Source organism: Bombyx mori, chromosome 3 (genome assembly GCF_030269925.1).
Source record: "Bombyx mori chromosome 3, ASM3026992v2".
In the NCBI taxonomy this organism is placed as follows: Eukaryota; Metazoa; Arthropoda; class Insecta; order Lepidoptera; family Bombycidae; genus Bombyx; species Bombyx mori.
This window is the reverse complement of record NC_085109.1, coordinates 3,011,336-3,028,925: the sequence shown is the minus strand read 5'-3', so window position 1 is coordinate 3,028,925 and position 17,590 is coordinate 3,011,336. Positions and strand designations below refer to the sequence as shown.

The following is a 17,590-nucleotide window of genomic DNA, read 5'->3' as shown; positions in this document are numbered from 1 at the left end:
TCTTTCTGATCTGTGAATTTTAGTACACAGACGACGTTACATTACGATAAATATTGCCTGAGCGTAAAAAAGTTTTAAGAACAATGTCACAATCTTAACGTAATGATGATGTCTGAATTATATTGTATAAATGCCGTTTCGTCAAACCATTAAGGTTGAGACTGCTTCGCGTTTACAATAGGCAGAATCGTCCATTTCCATTTAGGCCTATTATGCATCATTACTGCACTCACGGCCTTATCTCACTTATCCTCTTTCACAAAGTTCATTCGAGCCTTCTTAGAACACCCCCTCCTTATGTTACCGTTTACCCATAAATCGGCCCAAATAATTAATATTCAGTTATTATTCTCATTATAGAGACTATTGCTAACGGATTTATACCAGTTTTTTTTTTGTTTAATGTGGTTCCCGTGCGTGCGGTTACACTGAATATTGTGGGTAGGATATTAAAAGCAGATAAATCTGTCTACCCTCCGGTCCACTCTAACTCATTATAGGTAACAAGCATTTTAAGCAAGAACCTTTTTAATGACTGACTCGATCGTGCAAACATTCGTGTAATAAACAGGTTTTTTTTGCTCCTTGTCTGGGTGTATTTGTTATCTATATACATATATATTGTGACACCGGTTATTCAGCTATTCGGCCGAAACGACCCTCAAAGGAACTCGTAACGTTGAGAAAGGTAGAGAAGTACAACGCCATCTATTGTCAGATAGCGGAAACACACATCGAAGCTACTCGACTTACTCAGAATGTTCTCGATAAATTTGGTGATGTCGTCTCGACTACAAAAGCGTTGCAGAGATGGCAGTTAATAATCGGTACTACTCGAAGGGAAACAGCGAACGGATCACCTGAAGCGAAGCGGAAGAAGCGAATTTAGAATTTTAAAGTGCTTGTGAAGTGTTAAGTGCTCTAAGTACTAATACAGTTTCAATTTATACTTCGGTAGAATATTTATCCCGAACTCCAGCGCGTAACAATATGTATGACGTATATAAGTATGTACCTAGGCTGCACTAAAAGTATCGGGAATGGAATATTTCCACTGTTCCTGTCATATTAAAATCTTTTTAATTGAAAACTCCTTGGTTTTAAAAATCGAATACCATTTATTTATTTTAAAAAAGATTCTCGGTCTTGTCACGAGGTTTTGTCAAACTTGTTTAGTCGTTGAGAAAATGGAGTTGACTCGAGAAAATTCAAGAGCGATGATTTATTATGACTTTCGAAGTGGTTTAACACAAAAACAGTGTGTTGACCGGATGATTTCTGCATTTGGTGATGAAGCCCCATCCAAAACCACAATTTATCGCTGGTTTGCCGAGTTTCAACGTGGACGTGTCAAGCTCAGTGATGATCCCCGTCAAGGTCGTCCAAAAACTGCAGTCACCCAAGAAAACATTGATGCTGTGCGTAAGCTGATTGAGGAAGATCGACATGTGACATACCGCGAAATTCAGACAACTTTAGACATTGGCATGAGTCAAATACTTGAATCTTGCATGAACAATTAGGTGTAAAAAAGTTGTTTTCCCGATGGATACCGCATTCGCTCTGTGAAGAGCAAAAAGCGGCTCGCGTTACTTGGTGCGTCAGAACTCTCGAAAGATTCCACGCAGGATCCTCAAATGCTGTATACAACATTGTATCAGGTGACGAATCCTGGATATACGCGTACGAACCCGAAACATAAAACCAGTTACGAGTTTGGGTGTTCGAAAATGAGTTAAAGCCAACAAAAATTGTTCGTTCGTGAACGTTCGTGAACGGCCACCATTTTTTTGGCCAAAAAAAATGGTGGCCACGTTTGTCTCCAAAACCGGCCATGTTACGACTATTCCTCTTGAGGGAAAAAGAACGGTTAATGCAGAATGGTATGCTAGCATTTGTTTGCCACAGGTCGTTTCTGAACTCCGTAAAGAGAACTGCAACCGCCGCATCATCCTCCATCACGACAATGCGAGTTCTCACACCGCGCACAGAACAAAAGAGTTTTTAGAGCAAGCAAAACATAGAATTGTTAGACCATCCACCGTACAGCCCCGACCTAAGCCCTAATGAATTCTATACTTTCCCTAAAATAAAGAATAAATTGCGTGGACAGAGATTTTCATCATCTGAAGAAGCTGTGGACGCCTACAAAACGCCCATTTTGGAGACCTCAACTTCCGAATGGAATGGTTGCTTCAATGATTGGTTCCATCGTATGGAAAAATGTGTCAAATTTCGCGGAGAATACTTCGAAAAGCAATAAATACATTTTTAAATAGTAATGTTGTGTCTCTTCGTTAATTCCCGAAATTTTCAGTGCCGCCCTCGTATGTCAGTTTCTAGTACCCGTAACACAAGGAATCCTAATTTGGGGCCGAATTATCGTGCCTGATTTGTTCTCAGTTACTTAGTTATCATTTATTTTAATATTGGTTATAAAGTTTCTATCTAATGGTTAAGTTTAAAACAATTGTTCTCATTATACAACAACGATAAAAGTAATTTATCTGTTTAGTTGTTTATAGTTACGGATTGCAAAATCTCATATCCCTTGCCGGGCTATGGGCGTCCTTATAAAATATCGTACGCACGTTGAGTTCGACGATATACGAGTGCTGTTATGTTACGAATGGGCAATTTGCCGATAAATATATTTCCGTTTCTGGGATAAAAACGTTTTCGGTTTGATGGGAAGAAACGTATCGAATGTACTGGAACTTTCTTGTCTCGCATCTAAATTTGATTTCTGTTGGTCATAAGACGGACCGTTTAAAACGCTTCATGCGTTTAAATACTCCAAGCCGAGTATTGTATTTTCTGTCATTAGTAGAGTTCCGTCACAGAGTAATTTATTTTCAGAGCGTCAGTAATTTATGTTTCTTTGTTTGGTAAGTTCTTGATGAGAAAGAAAATGAGCCTTTAGTAGATTATCAAAAACGTTACAGATCATGAAAATATCTAGCATAAAAAGTAATGCAATGGTTTTTTGTTTAATTGCGATTTTCTGATTATAATTTGTAATTGCTAAGACAATGTTAATTGGATTTGATCGATGTTCTTTGATTTTAAAGAAACGAGAAAATATTGTATGAGAAATAGAGGTATAATAGGCTTTAGATGAAAAGGAATTGAAGATATTATTCGATCATGAATAGGTAACAGCCACTGTTAGCTTCTACTTTACTGATATCCACGAGTGACCGTCAGACTAACATAACATCACGCCGTAAGCTCGTCTGCCTATATTGGCAATAGAGAAAAAGATATAGAGCAATAGAGGCAAAGATAATTATGAAAGGGTTGTAAATAGGAATTATATTAATTTTATTTAAAAGATTTTGAAGTACCAAATGATTCTAGTATTTGATACAAAACAATAAGTTAATTATTAATTGTGTACGTCAAAAGATCACCACCAGTTAAATTTTATAGGACAAAATATGTGAAAGGGAGAAAAGTAATCAAATAATACACGGCTATGCATTTTTTTTAATAATTAAAGTCAATTCCGTGTGAAAAATGAAATTGAAAATATTGAATATTATTTTTGCATATACCGTGTTCCAAATCTATTTAAACTCATGAAAACACTGTTAAAAATAGAAATGAGATCTCGCTAAAGTCCCCGATAAACGGAAAGCTCAAATAGAAGATATTACCCCCTGCGCATTGTATTTACGAGTGAGAAATAACAAGTATCGAAGGTTTTGCCCGACTCGGAACAATGAAAAATGACCGACGGAAAATTGCAAGGATTCCACTCGATCCGGCCGGAGATGCCATGCGATCTGTTCTTGAGATGACTGCAGGGGTGGATTCTACGTGTAATTGATTTCGTAGTATACGATGAAGGGCACCCACGAGTAGTATTGCAAATGCATTAATTCATTTTTTTAGACGTTATTAAACTCACGGTCTGCTTAGTATTGAGGGAATGTTTGGGTAGACAGATGAAATAATGTTAATATCGCCACTATCCACAAGACATGAGCCCGATTTCTTAATTCATTTGGGAACTGACACAAAATAAATAGCAAATACTTTTTAGAACACGTTCTAAAGCACCACGTAAATTTTCTTCTTATACTGGCAACAAAATGACTCGTGTATCGGATTCCTTTCTCATTCTTTTGTATGCAAAACAATGTTACGCTACCACTAAATAAAATCTGTTTCCACTCAAATCTTGCCAAGTTCCTCGTGCGACATAATTTGCGTCATGCCTTGCGGCGGGCCTGTTTCGTCGCGCACTCTATTTTCCTATTTGTGCGGCAGATTGGCTCTGATTGTATTGTTTGCGGCGGGGCGGGGCGATACGATACCCACCCCCGCTCACACGACCACCCCGGAGGGGTGCAGCCGAGCGGAAAAATGTTATCCGCCAAGCGAAATATTTGTATTGCTATAAATATTTGACAAGTGTGTTTAAATTTGTCGTCTAGCGGTTGACTTGCGAACAGATTGTGGCAATTTAAAATTTATTTGCAGGATACGCAACTTGGAAATTATTATTTTTATATGGAAAACTAAATCTATTATTATAAGGGACTTGTCACCTAATGGCCATTAAACTTGAACTTTAATGCGATTAAAATAAGATAATCTATTTAATCATAATAACTCTGATAAAACAAACAAAAAAAAACCAAAAAAAAGTTAAACTAACCACCCTCAATAAAAAATATTTCAAATCACCAATTTATATACGAACACTTTTCAATACGTACGACACAGTATAAACAAGTAACGGTAGGTAATGTCGCCCGACCAAGATAACTTTTATAAGCGCGAAATTGTGTTTATGCGGCCGTGTGTCGCGATTCGCAGACGACGCCCGCGACGGCCCGCGTAATCGGAAATATTGCTATAGAATAACGTTAGGGTAAGGCTTTAGTGTTGAGAAACAGAGACGAATTAACAATACGATTAATGTTTTGTTGTTTTGATTAATGGGAATGGACTTGGTGGAAGTACGTCATAAATGAATGGAATTACGGTTTGTGAGAGCAATAATTCAGCTTTCACCAAATTAAATGATAATTATAAAACGTCAAAACCTAAACGCTTAAGAGAGCTTTGAATGTGAATAAAATGAACGATTTGTCACTAAAACCGCTATCTAATGAATATGTTTTATGGACAAGGCTTAACGACAGTGAAATAATTCACCATGCACCAAGGTAAATAATTTATAGAGCATTTAGTCCGTATATGATTTTTTTATATTTTTATATCGGTTACTGTCGATTATGGACGTCAGTAGTATCAGAGCTATTTATCGCTGAGTCTGCTTACTCTCTGCATACCTCGTTTGAAGAAGCACTTTATAACGCTCACTGTGCAATAAACGCTTTCACAGTGAAAGGGATAAATATACGAATATTCATGTATAATGCGGGCTAAAACTTAAACTCGCTACCGCCTATGTCCGAGACCGATCGAGTCGAGTGTTATTGTCGATCCCATCTCGGTCGCAGTCGCGTAACAAACTAGTAATTGGTTTGGGATTGGCCCCACCGTTCCGCTAATAATGTTTATCTATGTGATACTTCTTCAAAGTAGTAACATGTGTAAGCTAAGAGTTTGTGATTGATAAATCATAAAAATCGTTCTTTAAATTTATATTTTGTTTTTATAAGTTTGTAAATGTCATTAAATGAGAAATACTTTAACGATTCGTGCTTATTCCTTGAATTGTATATACATATTTATATAAACACCTTAATATAAAGTATGTATATATAAAACCTATATATTTACTATATCTATGAATAATCTGTATACATAGATATAGAATATAGATAGAATAGATGTATAGGTAGGTAACCAAAAATACTCCTTGGACAGATAAAAAATATTGGAGAGTAAACAGATTAAGTTAAAAATGCAAATACTCCAACTATATATAATCGAACTATGGAAACCCTAGTAAATTTATAAAATAAAATAAAAATTAATGAGCAGTGAAAGAATATCTATAAAAATAAACATATCGTATGATATTGTAAACTCCATACCTACTAAATATACTATTCATACTACCCCATGCCATGCTACGGACCTACGAATACGCGTAGAACCTCTACGTAAGTCTACGACACAGGTCGGAGCTACGAAGTTTTGCTACAATTTTACTACGGCTATTTTAATCTTGTTGGACTTGTTTATTATGAGATCTGGGTTCGATTCAGTATTTAGTATTTTTTGTAAATATATGTCTGCGATCTGTAACACAGGAGAATATCTCAAATTTAAATTTGTTATATTATAATGTTTTAGTATCCGTGGCTTGATCTTATCGAGCGATGCAATTATGCTGGTACTAGCTGGCATGTACTAGTTTTTATAATGAAACACGTACTAATGAAGACTTCCATGATGAAGGAATAATATTGTGCAATAAAAATCAAATCCGCCAATTTCGCAAACGCGCAATTATTCGCTCATGAAATGGTATTTTGTAAGATTGCGGCGTATAGGTCCCAACCACCCTGCTCTTTTTCTGCCGCAAAATATATATATTTTTTTTATTGCTTAGATGTGTGGACGAGCTCACAGCCCACCTGGTGTTAAGTGGTTACTGGAGCCAATAGACATCTACAACGTAAATGCGCCACCCACCTTGAGATATAAGTTCTAAGGTCTCAGTATAGTTACAACTGCTGCCCCACCCTTCAAACCGAAACGCATTACTGCTTCACGGCAGAAATAGGCGGGTTGGTGGTACCCTACCCGTGCGGACTCACAAGAGGTTTTACCACCAGTAAAGATATTATAGTTATGTGTTCCCATTGTAAGGGTTAATTAGGGTTACGTAGTAGTAAACTATACGATTGACAAATAGACGTAATATCTGTGGGTAGGCAGTGATATTCGTGTCCTTATTTGTTTGGGTTCCAATAACCACTGAACATAAGATAGGCTGGGAGCTCGCTCACCCGTCAGTCGACGGAATGAAAGAAAAAAGATAATTTTACACACAATGCAGTCATTTACCCATACCGTGCGGCAAGTGGCCGACTCTACGCTCAGAGTCGCGTCGCTTTAACGATGTAGTTTCGCCGCAATCGACTTTAAAGACCACTCCACCACGTCGCGACACTCACGCCTGTAATTATACAGCACGTATACACAAAATTCGATCTTCAGAACACGGCAGTTAAGGCTCAATTTTGTATTCGCGTTACGGTAACATGTTACCAATTTGATTTTCAGCACGAAAACGTATACGAAAAAGCAGCTCTTATTGTTATGTGAAATAAGGTTTTGATTAGTGAGTGCACACAGTAAAATAGTTACCGTCTAGTCTGCGACTAAAAGTTACAAGATTTGTGTTTTCTCTTGTTTCAGGTACACAAAGACTTCTTCGGTCGTATAGTTCCGCTGTCACAAGTCAAGCGACAAGGTAAGAACATAATAATTATTGTAATAGAAATTTGATTACAACCTTCAAATCGTTGTGTGGATGTGATGTGTGTTCATATAGGTTGTATTCTTAGTATTCTTATGCCACAACAAAAAATAAAATATTTAACTTATTTTTTTTTATTGCTTAGTTGGGTGGACGAGCTCGCGGCTCACCTGATGTTAAGTGGTTACCGGAATTATACGGGATTCGAACACCGATGCATCACAAGATACGAATGTACCGAACGTCTTATCATTTAGGCCACGACGACTTCAGTAAATGGGAAATGCCTATAGAATTTGTCGTAACACTGGTTCGATAAGTTTTAATTTTATATATCACTTTGCTAGATTTTAAAATTCTATGTATAAAAATTCTATTATTTTTTAAGAAATCACTGTTACTAACATTAATATGGATTTATTTTTTAATCAAAAAAGAAAATTAGCATTCTGCACCCCTTCTCTATGTTCTCTATAAGTGTGGGAATTTTCATATTTCTCCGTCTGCGCAATTTTCGTAAAAAGTGGTACAAAGTTTTTGCTTCACGTATTAATATAGGTATAGATAATAAATCGATTAAGCTCGAATAAAGTTCAATAAGTAAACGTCTCGAATCACTAATCATTATAATAATCTACTAGCAAAGTTCACTGGCGATCCTCTAAAATGTATTTCAATGGGATTCGGAGGAGTATCCCTGCGGGCCGCATTATCGCGTAACCATAATCACGCGTCGCGTCGCGTCGTCGTAACCCAACCTATTATTTTCAATTAGGTACAGCGCCGCGCGAATGGATTGTTAATATCCATTTGAACGACAACCTCTGTAGCGCACCTGAGTCCGGCCCTCTCCGCGGCTCTCGATAGGCCCGCGCTAAATTGTTTTTAATTTCGGAACGTCATCCAATCTTCACGAATGCGGCTATGTACGGGCAGCGTCATACGTTATGTCTATGTATAAAAAATGAATTGCTGTTTTTTTTTTTATTCCTAGATGTCTGGACGAGCTCACAGACCACCTGGTGTTAAGTGGTTACTGGAACCCATAGACATCTACAACGTAAATACGCCACACACCTTGAGATATAAGTTCTAAGGTCTCAGTATAGTTACAACGGCTGCCCGCCCCACCTTTCAAACCGAAACGCATTATTGCTTCACGGCAGAAATAGGCGGGGCGGTGGTACCTACCCGTACGGACTCACAAGAGGTCCTACCGCCATACTGTTCGTTAGTCTCGTTAACACTCGAGAACGGCTGGACCGATTTGGATAATTTTGGTCTTGAATTATTTGTGGAAGTCCTGAGAAGGTTTACAAGGTAGATAAATATGAAAATGGTCGCAATTAAATAAAAAGAACAATTCTGTTTTTCCTTTGATGTGTCTGTCCCCCGTCGGACAGATTCCTTTTGTTTGTTTTAAGTTTATTTTGTACAAAAGTTTAGGTCTTTTATTTATCGATTGAGGCACTACGAAGTCTGCCGGGTCACCTAGTTTACAATAAATTATAAGTCCTTCTTCAAACGAGGCTTGTGGACAGTACTTAACGGTAGGCAGACCGGTTTGGCTCTACCCCTGGCATTGCTGAAGTTCACGGGCGACGGTAACCAATCACCATCAGGTGGACCGTATGCTCGTTCGCCTACAAGGGTAATAAAAAAAAGCTTTACAATAATGCTGTAAAAGTAAAAGTTTATTCGCGGGGTATGTGTTCTGTAAATATGCCGTGAATACAGAAATACAAAAACCATTAATATGGAATGGTAATTTACATAAATGGGTTTATAGGAGGTACGTTCCTTTTTTTTTTAACAACATACTTTAGGCAGAGTTGTATTAAGGTCTATTTTACTTTTCTATTAGTCCATTTACGACGTGTTTATAAATGACTAGCGACCCGCCCTCGCTTCGCTTCGGAAACATTAAAACACACATGAAAAAAAAAAAAAAAAAAAAAAAAAGTAGCCTATCTTCATCAGGGACAATGTCGGCTTCTAATGGAAAAAGAATTTTTCAAATCGGTCCAATAGTTTCGGAGCCTATTCGAAACAAACAAACAAACAAATCTTTCCTCTTTATAATATTAGTATAGATATTTGGTTGGATACCTAAATATTGGAATCCTTTTTATCAATGCGTATGTACCGATGTACCGATTAGATCCGCGAATAGAGAGAAGTCTTTAGCTGCCAATATAAGAATTAGGTCGATTTTTTTAAATCTCAATTTAATATCTCATTCAAATGCTATCATAGAATTGGAGATATTTGATAAATGCCTAAATCGCGTTAACAACATTCTCATGATAAACTCGAGTGTATGCAACTTACAAACAGCAATATTCGGACCATCCGTCTCTCCAAGAAAGATATCATATGTGATGAAATATTGAAGATAGAAGCAGCCCGCAGAGCAGATAGCATCATTATGCCTATGTCTACCGCGGAGCTTTCATGCGTACCCATTCAAGTAATTTAACTTTCAATCACCTTGTAATAAAAGCTACTAAAATGTAGTTATATTATTAACACATAATTATCATTTATCATTCGAGCATATCGTTAACATCGACCGGTAGCCCCTCCCCCGTTCTCCCGGTCTCCCCTCCCCTCTCCCACAACGATTCTCGTTAAGGTGACTGTTTAATAATCTCAACGCGATTTGTAATGGGATTGAGCTGGAATTCGCTCGAGACGTCTCTCAACTTGCGTTATTGTTTTTGCAACTGAGTACCGTTGGCAAAAAAGATTTTAGTGTATCCAATTGAATTTAATGTGAGTAATTTTCACCTTTTCAGGGTGAACCTTATGTTGTGGGTGGCTGTCGAAACCATAGACGCCGTAATTAGAATGCTACAAACATTAAGTTTCAACTATAGTGGTACAAGAGTCATTGCTTCCAAAGTACCCTGCCGTCTAGGAAATTCTAAAAATGAATCGGCCAACACTAAGCTTAATGATACTAATGACACTAATGCCCCATCGCTCTCAAATCCCTAAACTATGTTACCACGTGAATCTTTCCCCACCGACTGAATTACGCTCTTCTCCCTTTCGAAAAGCATGAGTGAAAGATTAGCTGCATTCTAATCTGACAAAACCTTTGATTGTGATAGTTGTGCTAGTTTTTAATGAGCTGTCTTGAATGTAAGGAGATGATGAAGGAGTTGTAATATTACTCGGTCCACCGATGAGTCGTTATCTTTTTTTTTAACTGGAGCCCATAGATATCTACAACGTAAATGCACCATCCACCTTGAAATATAAGTTCTAAGGTCTCAGTATAGTTACAACGGCTGCCCCGCCCTTCAAACCGAAACTCATTACTGCTTCACGACTGAAATAGGCGGGGTGGTGGTACCTATCCGTGCGGACTCACAAGAGGTCCTACCACCAGCTATCTATTAACACTTGGCCGTCCGGCGACACTACAGTGGTGTCGTGACCCGGTCATCGTTCTCGTCGAACCCGTTGCTTGCGACGAAGGGCTCGGCGAGTAAATTAACCCACAGACACAACTCACTAAGTTTCTCACCGGATCTTCTCAGAGAGTCGCGTTTCCGATCCGATGGTAGATTCTGCGAAGCACTGCTCTTGCTTGGGTTAGTGTTAGCAACGACGTCAGGTTTGAGCCACGTGAACTCACCTACTTGTTAAAGTAACGCTGAAATGGTCTCCCAAAACCATTAACATAGGTTGAAAAAAAAAAGAAAAAAAAAAAATGTCGTGAGCATATCTTCGAAATTTCATCCAAGTAGAGGAATAGGGTTAGTCACATAGCATAATTTGCGTTTCTGTCCGATTTCTTCTATTCGCTAAGAGCTCTAACGTGAAATTTGTTTTCGAGTGCTCACGACTGGCTAGGTATTTTCAATCAGAAACCGATTCGTTCTTCGTAATTGTGAGTGTTTGTTATTTTGTTAATGCCCCCGGACCCTTCGTACTCCATCAGCCTTTCGGTTATCTGACAGAGACGGAAACCTGTGTACGCTTATTGTCCTTTCACATCAGAGAAGGTTATATTGAAAAAAAAAAGTGGTTCCCAACTATATTTCATGTTAGCATTTTCTTTGATATACTTCAAAGGTTCGTTTTAAAAAACAATGAAACATGATAAGCCGATGTATGATGTACAAAAAAATAAGTATATTTAAAATAGTTGTTGTAACTCCTTCGTCGGTACACGTTCGGAACTAATTCGTGAGTTAGCCGGGTAGTATCGTCGTCGTAAATGAATTGTTCCCGGGAGCGGAATCGACTCCTCTGTTTGATTAAGCCAAACGCTAATAAAGTTCTCTCGTTGTGATAACGCTCTGATTATTAATACGCTATCGAAACTCTGTTACGTTCATAATTTTGGTTTTGTATTTATCTTTCTTGATATTTAATGTGTTTAATATTGTAATGTAAATAATGTGTTGTATTTTTGTTTACTGATTTAACGTTGGGCAGTAGAACGTAATTTTTTTATTAAATTTCAAAGTACAGCTGATTCGTGGCAGAAATAAGGATACACCGCCATGAAATTAATGTTGAATTAAGATATCAAAACATTTTTAAGTAGGAATAGACATGACGAAAGCTATTATACTTTGTTTGAATTCAAAAATTTAATTCTATTTATATTCAAAACATAAATTTACGTTTCGTAAATAATATATTACAAACAATGAAGGATTCGATAATATGTAAAAAATATATTTTCTCAAATAACTTTTTCACCTTTTCTCTCAAATAAACTGTTAAAAAAATTAATTCAAAATATTCAAATAAATTTTATTTATATTTTGAACTAGCTGACCCGGCAGACTTCGTAGTGCCTCAATCGATAAATAAAAGACACATCAAGGGGACACATCAAAGGAAAAACAAAATTGTTTGTTTTTATATAATTCCGAGCTTTTTTATGTTTTCTCACCTTTTAAACCTTCCCTGGACTTCCACGAATAATTCAAGACCAAAATTAGCCAAATCGGTCCAGCCGTTCTCGAGTTTAAGCGAGACTAACGAACAGCAATTCATTTTTATATATATAGATTTATATTTTGATTGGAAAATTTCAAGTATTCTCTTGTAGCCCAAGAGCCCGTGGGCTCTACCTGTATGTATTTGACCAGACCTGAATTTTCGTACATTGAGACCCCTATACCTACCATGCATGAGGTGGGGACTCACTAAGCTCAAAGTGGTCGACGCGCCGAGCGCTCAGGTAGGACAGGTACCGATTTTGACGGATTTTAAATCCATTTGACCACGTCTGCCGTTTTGAAATTTTGAAAATATATCATTATTATTATCGGAAAATAAGAATGGCAGACCATTATCGCGCATTTTACTTTGTGGCAGATCACTTTGAAAATGCTAACAAAATAAAATTTTGAAAGTAATTGACCAGATCTGCCATTGATATAATAATATGTTGTTTATTATAGTCTTAAAAACTTATATTGATCACGGCAGACCTCTACATTGCGTACACACATCAACATATAATAAAATCTTAGCTACTACCCGGCCAGATGTACATATATTATGTTTTCCGTTCACTGTTTTAGAGGAATATAATTTACTTGCGATTTACTTTAGCAATGTATTTACCGATATTAATATTTTTTTTATATTCTATATACTAAACTTCATTAGTTAGACAGTAAAGAAGTGATTTTTTTATGGAATAATTATAAATAATACGGTATAATGCTGATCAAAAAATAATTCAATTCCTCATTTTTATTTCGTCAAGACAAAATTTAAAAGTGTTAAATCAGTTAAAAAAATATATCATGCATGCATTACATATATATATATCAATCTTCATTCATCATCATCATCGTCGGAGTCATCTTTATCGTTAGGCGACTCGTCTTCATCATCCATTGAATCGAATACTGCAAAAATAAAACATAAATTGTAAAATGAACGTAAATTCATCTGAACATGTTCGAGAAAGAATTGTTATCAACTTACCAGGAACATTGGTGATTAAGTCACTCACAAAATATGGAAGTTGGTCACCTTCGAACCCTTTGAAGGCATATATGTTGTCCTGCTCAATCCAACCATACTCCAATGGGTCTAAAGTTGTGGGTTGCTTTTTGTAAGCATTTCTCCAAATAGAAGAAATATAGTGGGCCCTCAAAAGTTGTTGATAAAGCTCACTCTTACGCGGTGGTATTGAGCTTGCCTCAAAATTTTGAATTTTTTTTCTATAATTTTCATTGATGTCTGAATCTTTATAGTTGCTAACGAATAGCTGGAACCTTCCACATCATCTACACTAGATTTTTTGGCATTGTATAGCTGGCAAGTTAAATGTTGAATGATAAAAATGAGGAATAGAATTATTTTTTGATCAGCATTATACCGTATTATTTATAATTATTCCATAAAAAATTCACTTCTTTTTTGTCTAACTAATGAAGTTTAGTATATAGAATATAAAAAAATATTAATTTCGGTAAATACATTGCTAAAGTAAATCGCAAGTAAATTATATTCCTCTAAAACAGTGAACGGAAAACATAATATACATCTGGCCGGGTAGTAGCTAAGATTTTATTATATGTTGATGTGTGTACGCAATGTAGAGGTCTGCCGTGATCAATATAAGTTTTTAAGACTATAATAAACAACATATTATTATATCAATGGCAGATCTGGTCAATTACTTTCAAAATTTTATTTTGTTAGCATTTTCAAAGTGATCTGCCACAAAGTAAAATGCGCGATAATGGTCTGCCATTCTTATTTTCCGATAATAATAATGATATATTTTCAAAATTTCAAAACGGCAGACGTGGTCAAATGGATTTAAAATCCGTCAAAATCGGTACCTGTCCTACCTGAGCGCTCGGCGCGTCGACCACTTTGAGCTTAGTGAGTCCCCACCTCATGCATGGTAGGTATAGGGGTCTCAATGTACGAAAATTCAGGTCTGGTCAAATACATACAGGTAGAGCCCACGGGCTCTTGGGCTATTGGGTTTTCGCGATTCGCAGACAGGAATTAAACAAATTTTTAAGTTACTAGTTTTCGTACCTAAATAACCTAAATAATATTCACGAGTAATTTTCGAAAAATCTAGAAAAAAACTTAAGCGTATATCATTGCTTAGATGGGTGGACGAGCTCTCAGCCCACCTGGTGTTAAGTGGTTACTGGAGCCCATAGACATCCACAACGTAAATGCGCCACCCACCTTGAGATACAAGTTCTAAGGTCTCAAGTATAGTTACAACGGCTGCCCCACCCTTCAAACCGAAACGCATTACTGTTTCACGGCAGAAATAGGCAGGGTGGTGGTACCCACCCGCGCGGACTCACAAGAGGTCCTACCACCAGTAAAAACAAGTATGATTATATGTAGCAATGCGAAATTAAACAGCACAATTTGTAATTAACTCGTGTAAACATGGCGTCCACGTACGAGTGAGTGCAATCAAATTGTTGAGATCCACATCAACGTCTGTTATGTTAATATTGCCTCACTTATGAAATCTAAACTAAACTAAATATTTGAACTAGTGAAAAACGAACGTGCTGCTTTTTGACTATTCTTAATTAATATATTCGACGGAAGAAACGGAGATTAAAGAAGACGGAATTGTCGTAACTTGAAAAAAACACCAGAGTCATATGTATAATAATAAAATATGGTAAAAATTGATTTAGCTTAAAATGCAACTTACGACATTTCTCCAGTCGATATGTATAAAAGCAAATTATAGTGTAGCATATTTTCGCCATAATAATCCATTCAATTTTTCATGAAAACTTTGTCGTGGCCTAAAAATATATCACATGATGTAAGGTGCACGCCCGGTGCATTCGTATCGAGGATGCGACTCGGCCGGTGTTCGAATTCCGCAGAAAGGTACAAATGTTCACGAATGACTTCCACGCTGAAGGAATAAGATCGTGTATTAAAAATCAAACTCAATAAAATTATAATTGCGTTATTACTGGTGGAGAACGTTTTGTGAGCTCGTACGGGTGGATACTACCACCCTGCCTATTTCTGCCGTCAAGCAATAATTCGTTTCGGTTTGAAGGGTGAGGTACGTAGCCGTTGTATTGTAAAAACTGAGACTTAGGACTCATGTATCAAGATGAGCGGCGACATTGATGTGGTTGATGTCTATGGGCCCCGGTGACCATTTAACACCAAGTGGGCCGTGAACTCGCTCGTTAGCAATTTTTTTTTAAATTGGGTCAACTTTACGTATTTCTGTCGTCGGAAGTAAAAGTTTCAAGAATTTGGAATAGCCCAATGGGCTACCAGTGATTAGGTAGAAAATATCCCTAATAATCTCCTTTTTTTTCTTAAACAGATGCTTTGCCGGATGTTATATCTTCCAGCAGTGTATTCTACCAGTACAGAGAAGGCTTCAACAACGCGGTCAGAAGAAAAGTTCGCCTCCGTGATTTGCTGTAGGCTGTAGGCTGTTATAACCTAACCTTTTGACAGCTGTCAAATATGTCAACCATAATGTAAAATATAGCGTTTGTAAGAAATTTATAAAATAAAATGTATTCTGTAATTGATTGTGTTTATTATTCAATCAAAAGATATTGAAAGTGAAACAACTTGAGTTTGAACGTCTACTTTGAACACTTGAATTCTAGTTTTTGTGAAGTTTAACTGGACCACCCACAATCCCTCCATAAAAAAACACATTAGAATTGAGACTTCGACGCAATGTCTGAAGGTGAGTGAGAGAGAGGATTAATATTATAATCAAATGGCAAAAATACACCTGGCGTGTGTAAAAATACACTCATTAGACCACGAACGCTTCTACGGACCGTTTTCCTTTACAGACATCAATCAGTTAGAATTATGTAATCTGTTGTCTTTCTGATTAGTTTAAATTATATTAGCAATGTACCTTTTCAGCTTTGATTGTCAATCGATTTCTTTTGTTAATTGTTATTAGTTATTGACGATATAATAGAGTGCTATCAATAAAATATTTGCAAACAGTTTTTTCTCACCATTACTGAAAAAATTTCAATAGCCAAAAAAATAATTACTTGCTGACCCGGCAGACTTCGTAGTGCCTCAATCGATAAATAAAACACCTAAACTTTTGTATAAAATAAACTTAAAACAAACAAAAGGAATCCGTCCGACGGAGGACACATCAAAGGAAAAATAAAATTGTTATTTTTATTTAGTTCCGAGCATTTTCGTATTTATCTACCTTTTAGACCTTCTCTGGACTTCCACAAATAATTCAAGACCAAAATTAGCCGAATTGGTCCACCCGTTCTCGAGCTTTAGCGAGACTAACGAACAGAAATTCATTTTTATATATATACCTAGTCAGGTCATAAATTCTGTCACAAGTTTAATGTAAAATAATTGAAACAAGTTTATTCATTATGTAACCATTCATATACCAAAATGAACTTAACAAAACATAGATTCTTATGACACTAAAGTTTATTCAAAATGACCTCCGTGATTTTGAATACAGGCCTTCAATCTGCACGGCCAGTCGTCTATCGCAGCACGAACGAGGTCCATGTCAATATCGGCGGCTGCCTTAATCAAGGATGTCTTGAGTGACTCCAAATTGGGATGAGGCTTTGAACATGCCTTTTCCTCCAAGTGTTGCCATATCTTGTAATCTAACGGATTCAAATCTGAACTGGAGGAGGGCCAGTCTTCGTGCCGGATGAAGTCGATTTCACACGCCGCCAGCCAGTCTTGTGTGCTCTTCGCTCTATGAGCTGGCGCCGAATCTTGTTGGAATACCCAGTGCCTGTTATTGAACATGGTATGAGAAACAGGTTCCACAAGGTTCGTCAGGACTGTATTTTGATACACAACTGCATTCGTTTTTACACCTTTCTCACAAAAATGTACCTCTGTTAAGCCCCAATAAGAAACTCCCAACCATACCATGAGCGAGGAAGGAAAATGACCTCGTTGGACACACGGAATACGGTTGCTCGCTTCTTCACTACTGTGTGCGTACACCTTATCATTTTGTTTGTTGTAGCTCTCTTCTATGATAAAATTTTTTTCATCCGAAAAAAGAATTTCCCGATATTTTTTCCCGCGTACCGCTTTAACAAAGCGCGGCATCTCTTCAGTCTCAGGTCCATTAGACGAGCATTCAAACGATGTCCTGTTTTTCTTCGATATGCCGAAGCCCTAGTCTTCATTTAACAC

General features: G+C 37.0%; 1 protein-coding gene across 1 annotated transcript in view; it reads left to right on the top strand.

Annotated features, from left to right (window-relative positions):
• The window catches only part of LOC101736847 (chromosome transmission fidelity protein 18 homolog), a 51,646-nt gene extending 35,696 nt beyond the window's left edge, over nt 1–15,950 (top strand). The window contains exons 15-16 of the mRNA XM_004926234.4: nt 7,351–7,405; nt 15,741–15,950. Coding sequence (XP_004926291.2) covers nt 7,351–7,405; nt 15,741–15,844 — 159 coding nt within the window. The 3' untranslated portion in view covers nt 15,845–15,950. The remainder of the gene's footprint in view (nt 1–7,350; nt 7,406–15,740) is intronic.
• Nucleotides 15,951–17,590: the final 1,640 nt, after the last annotated feature.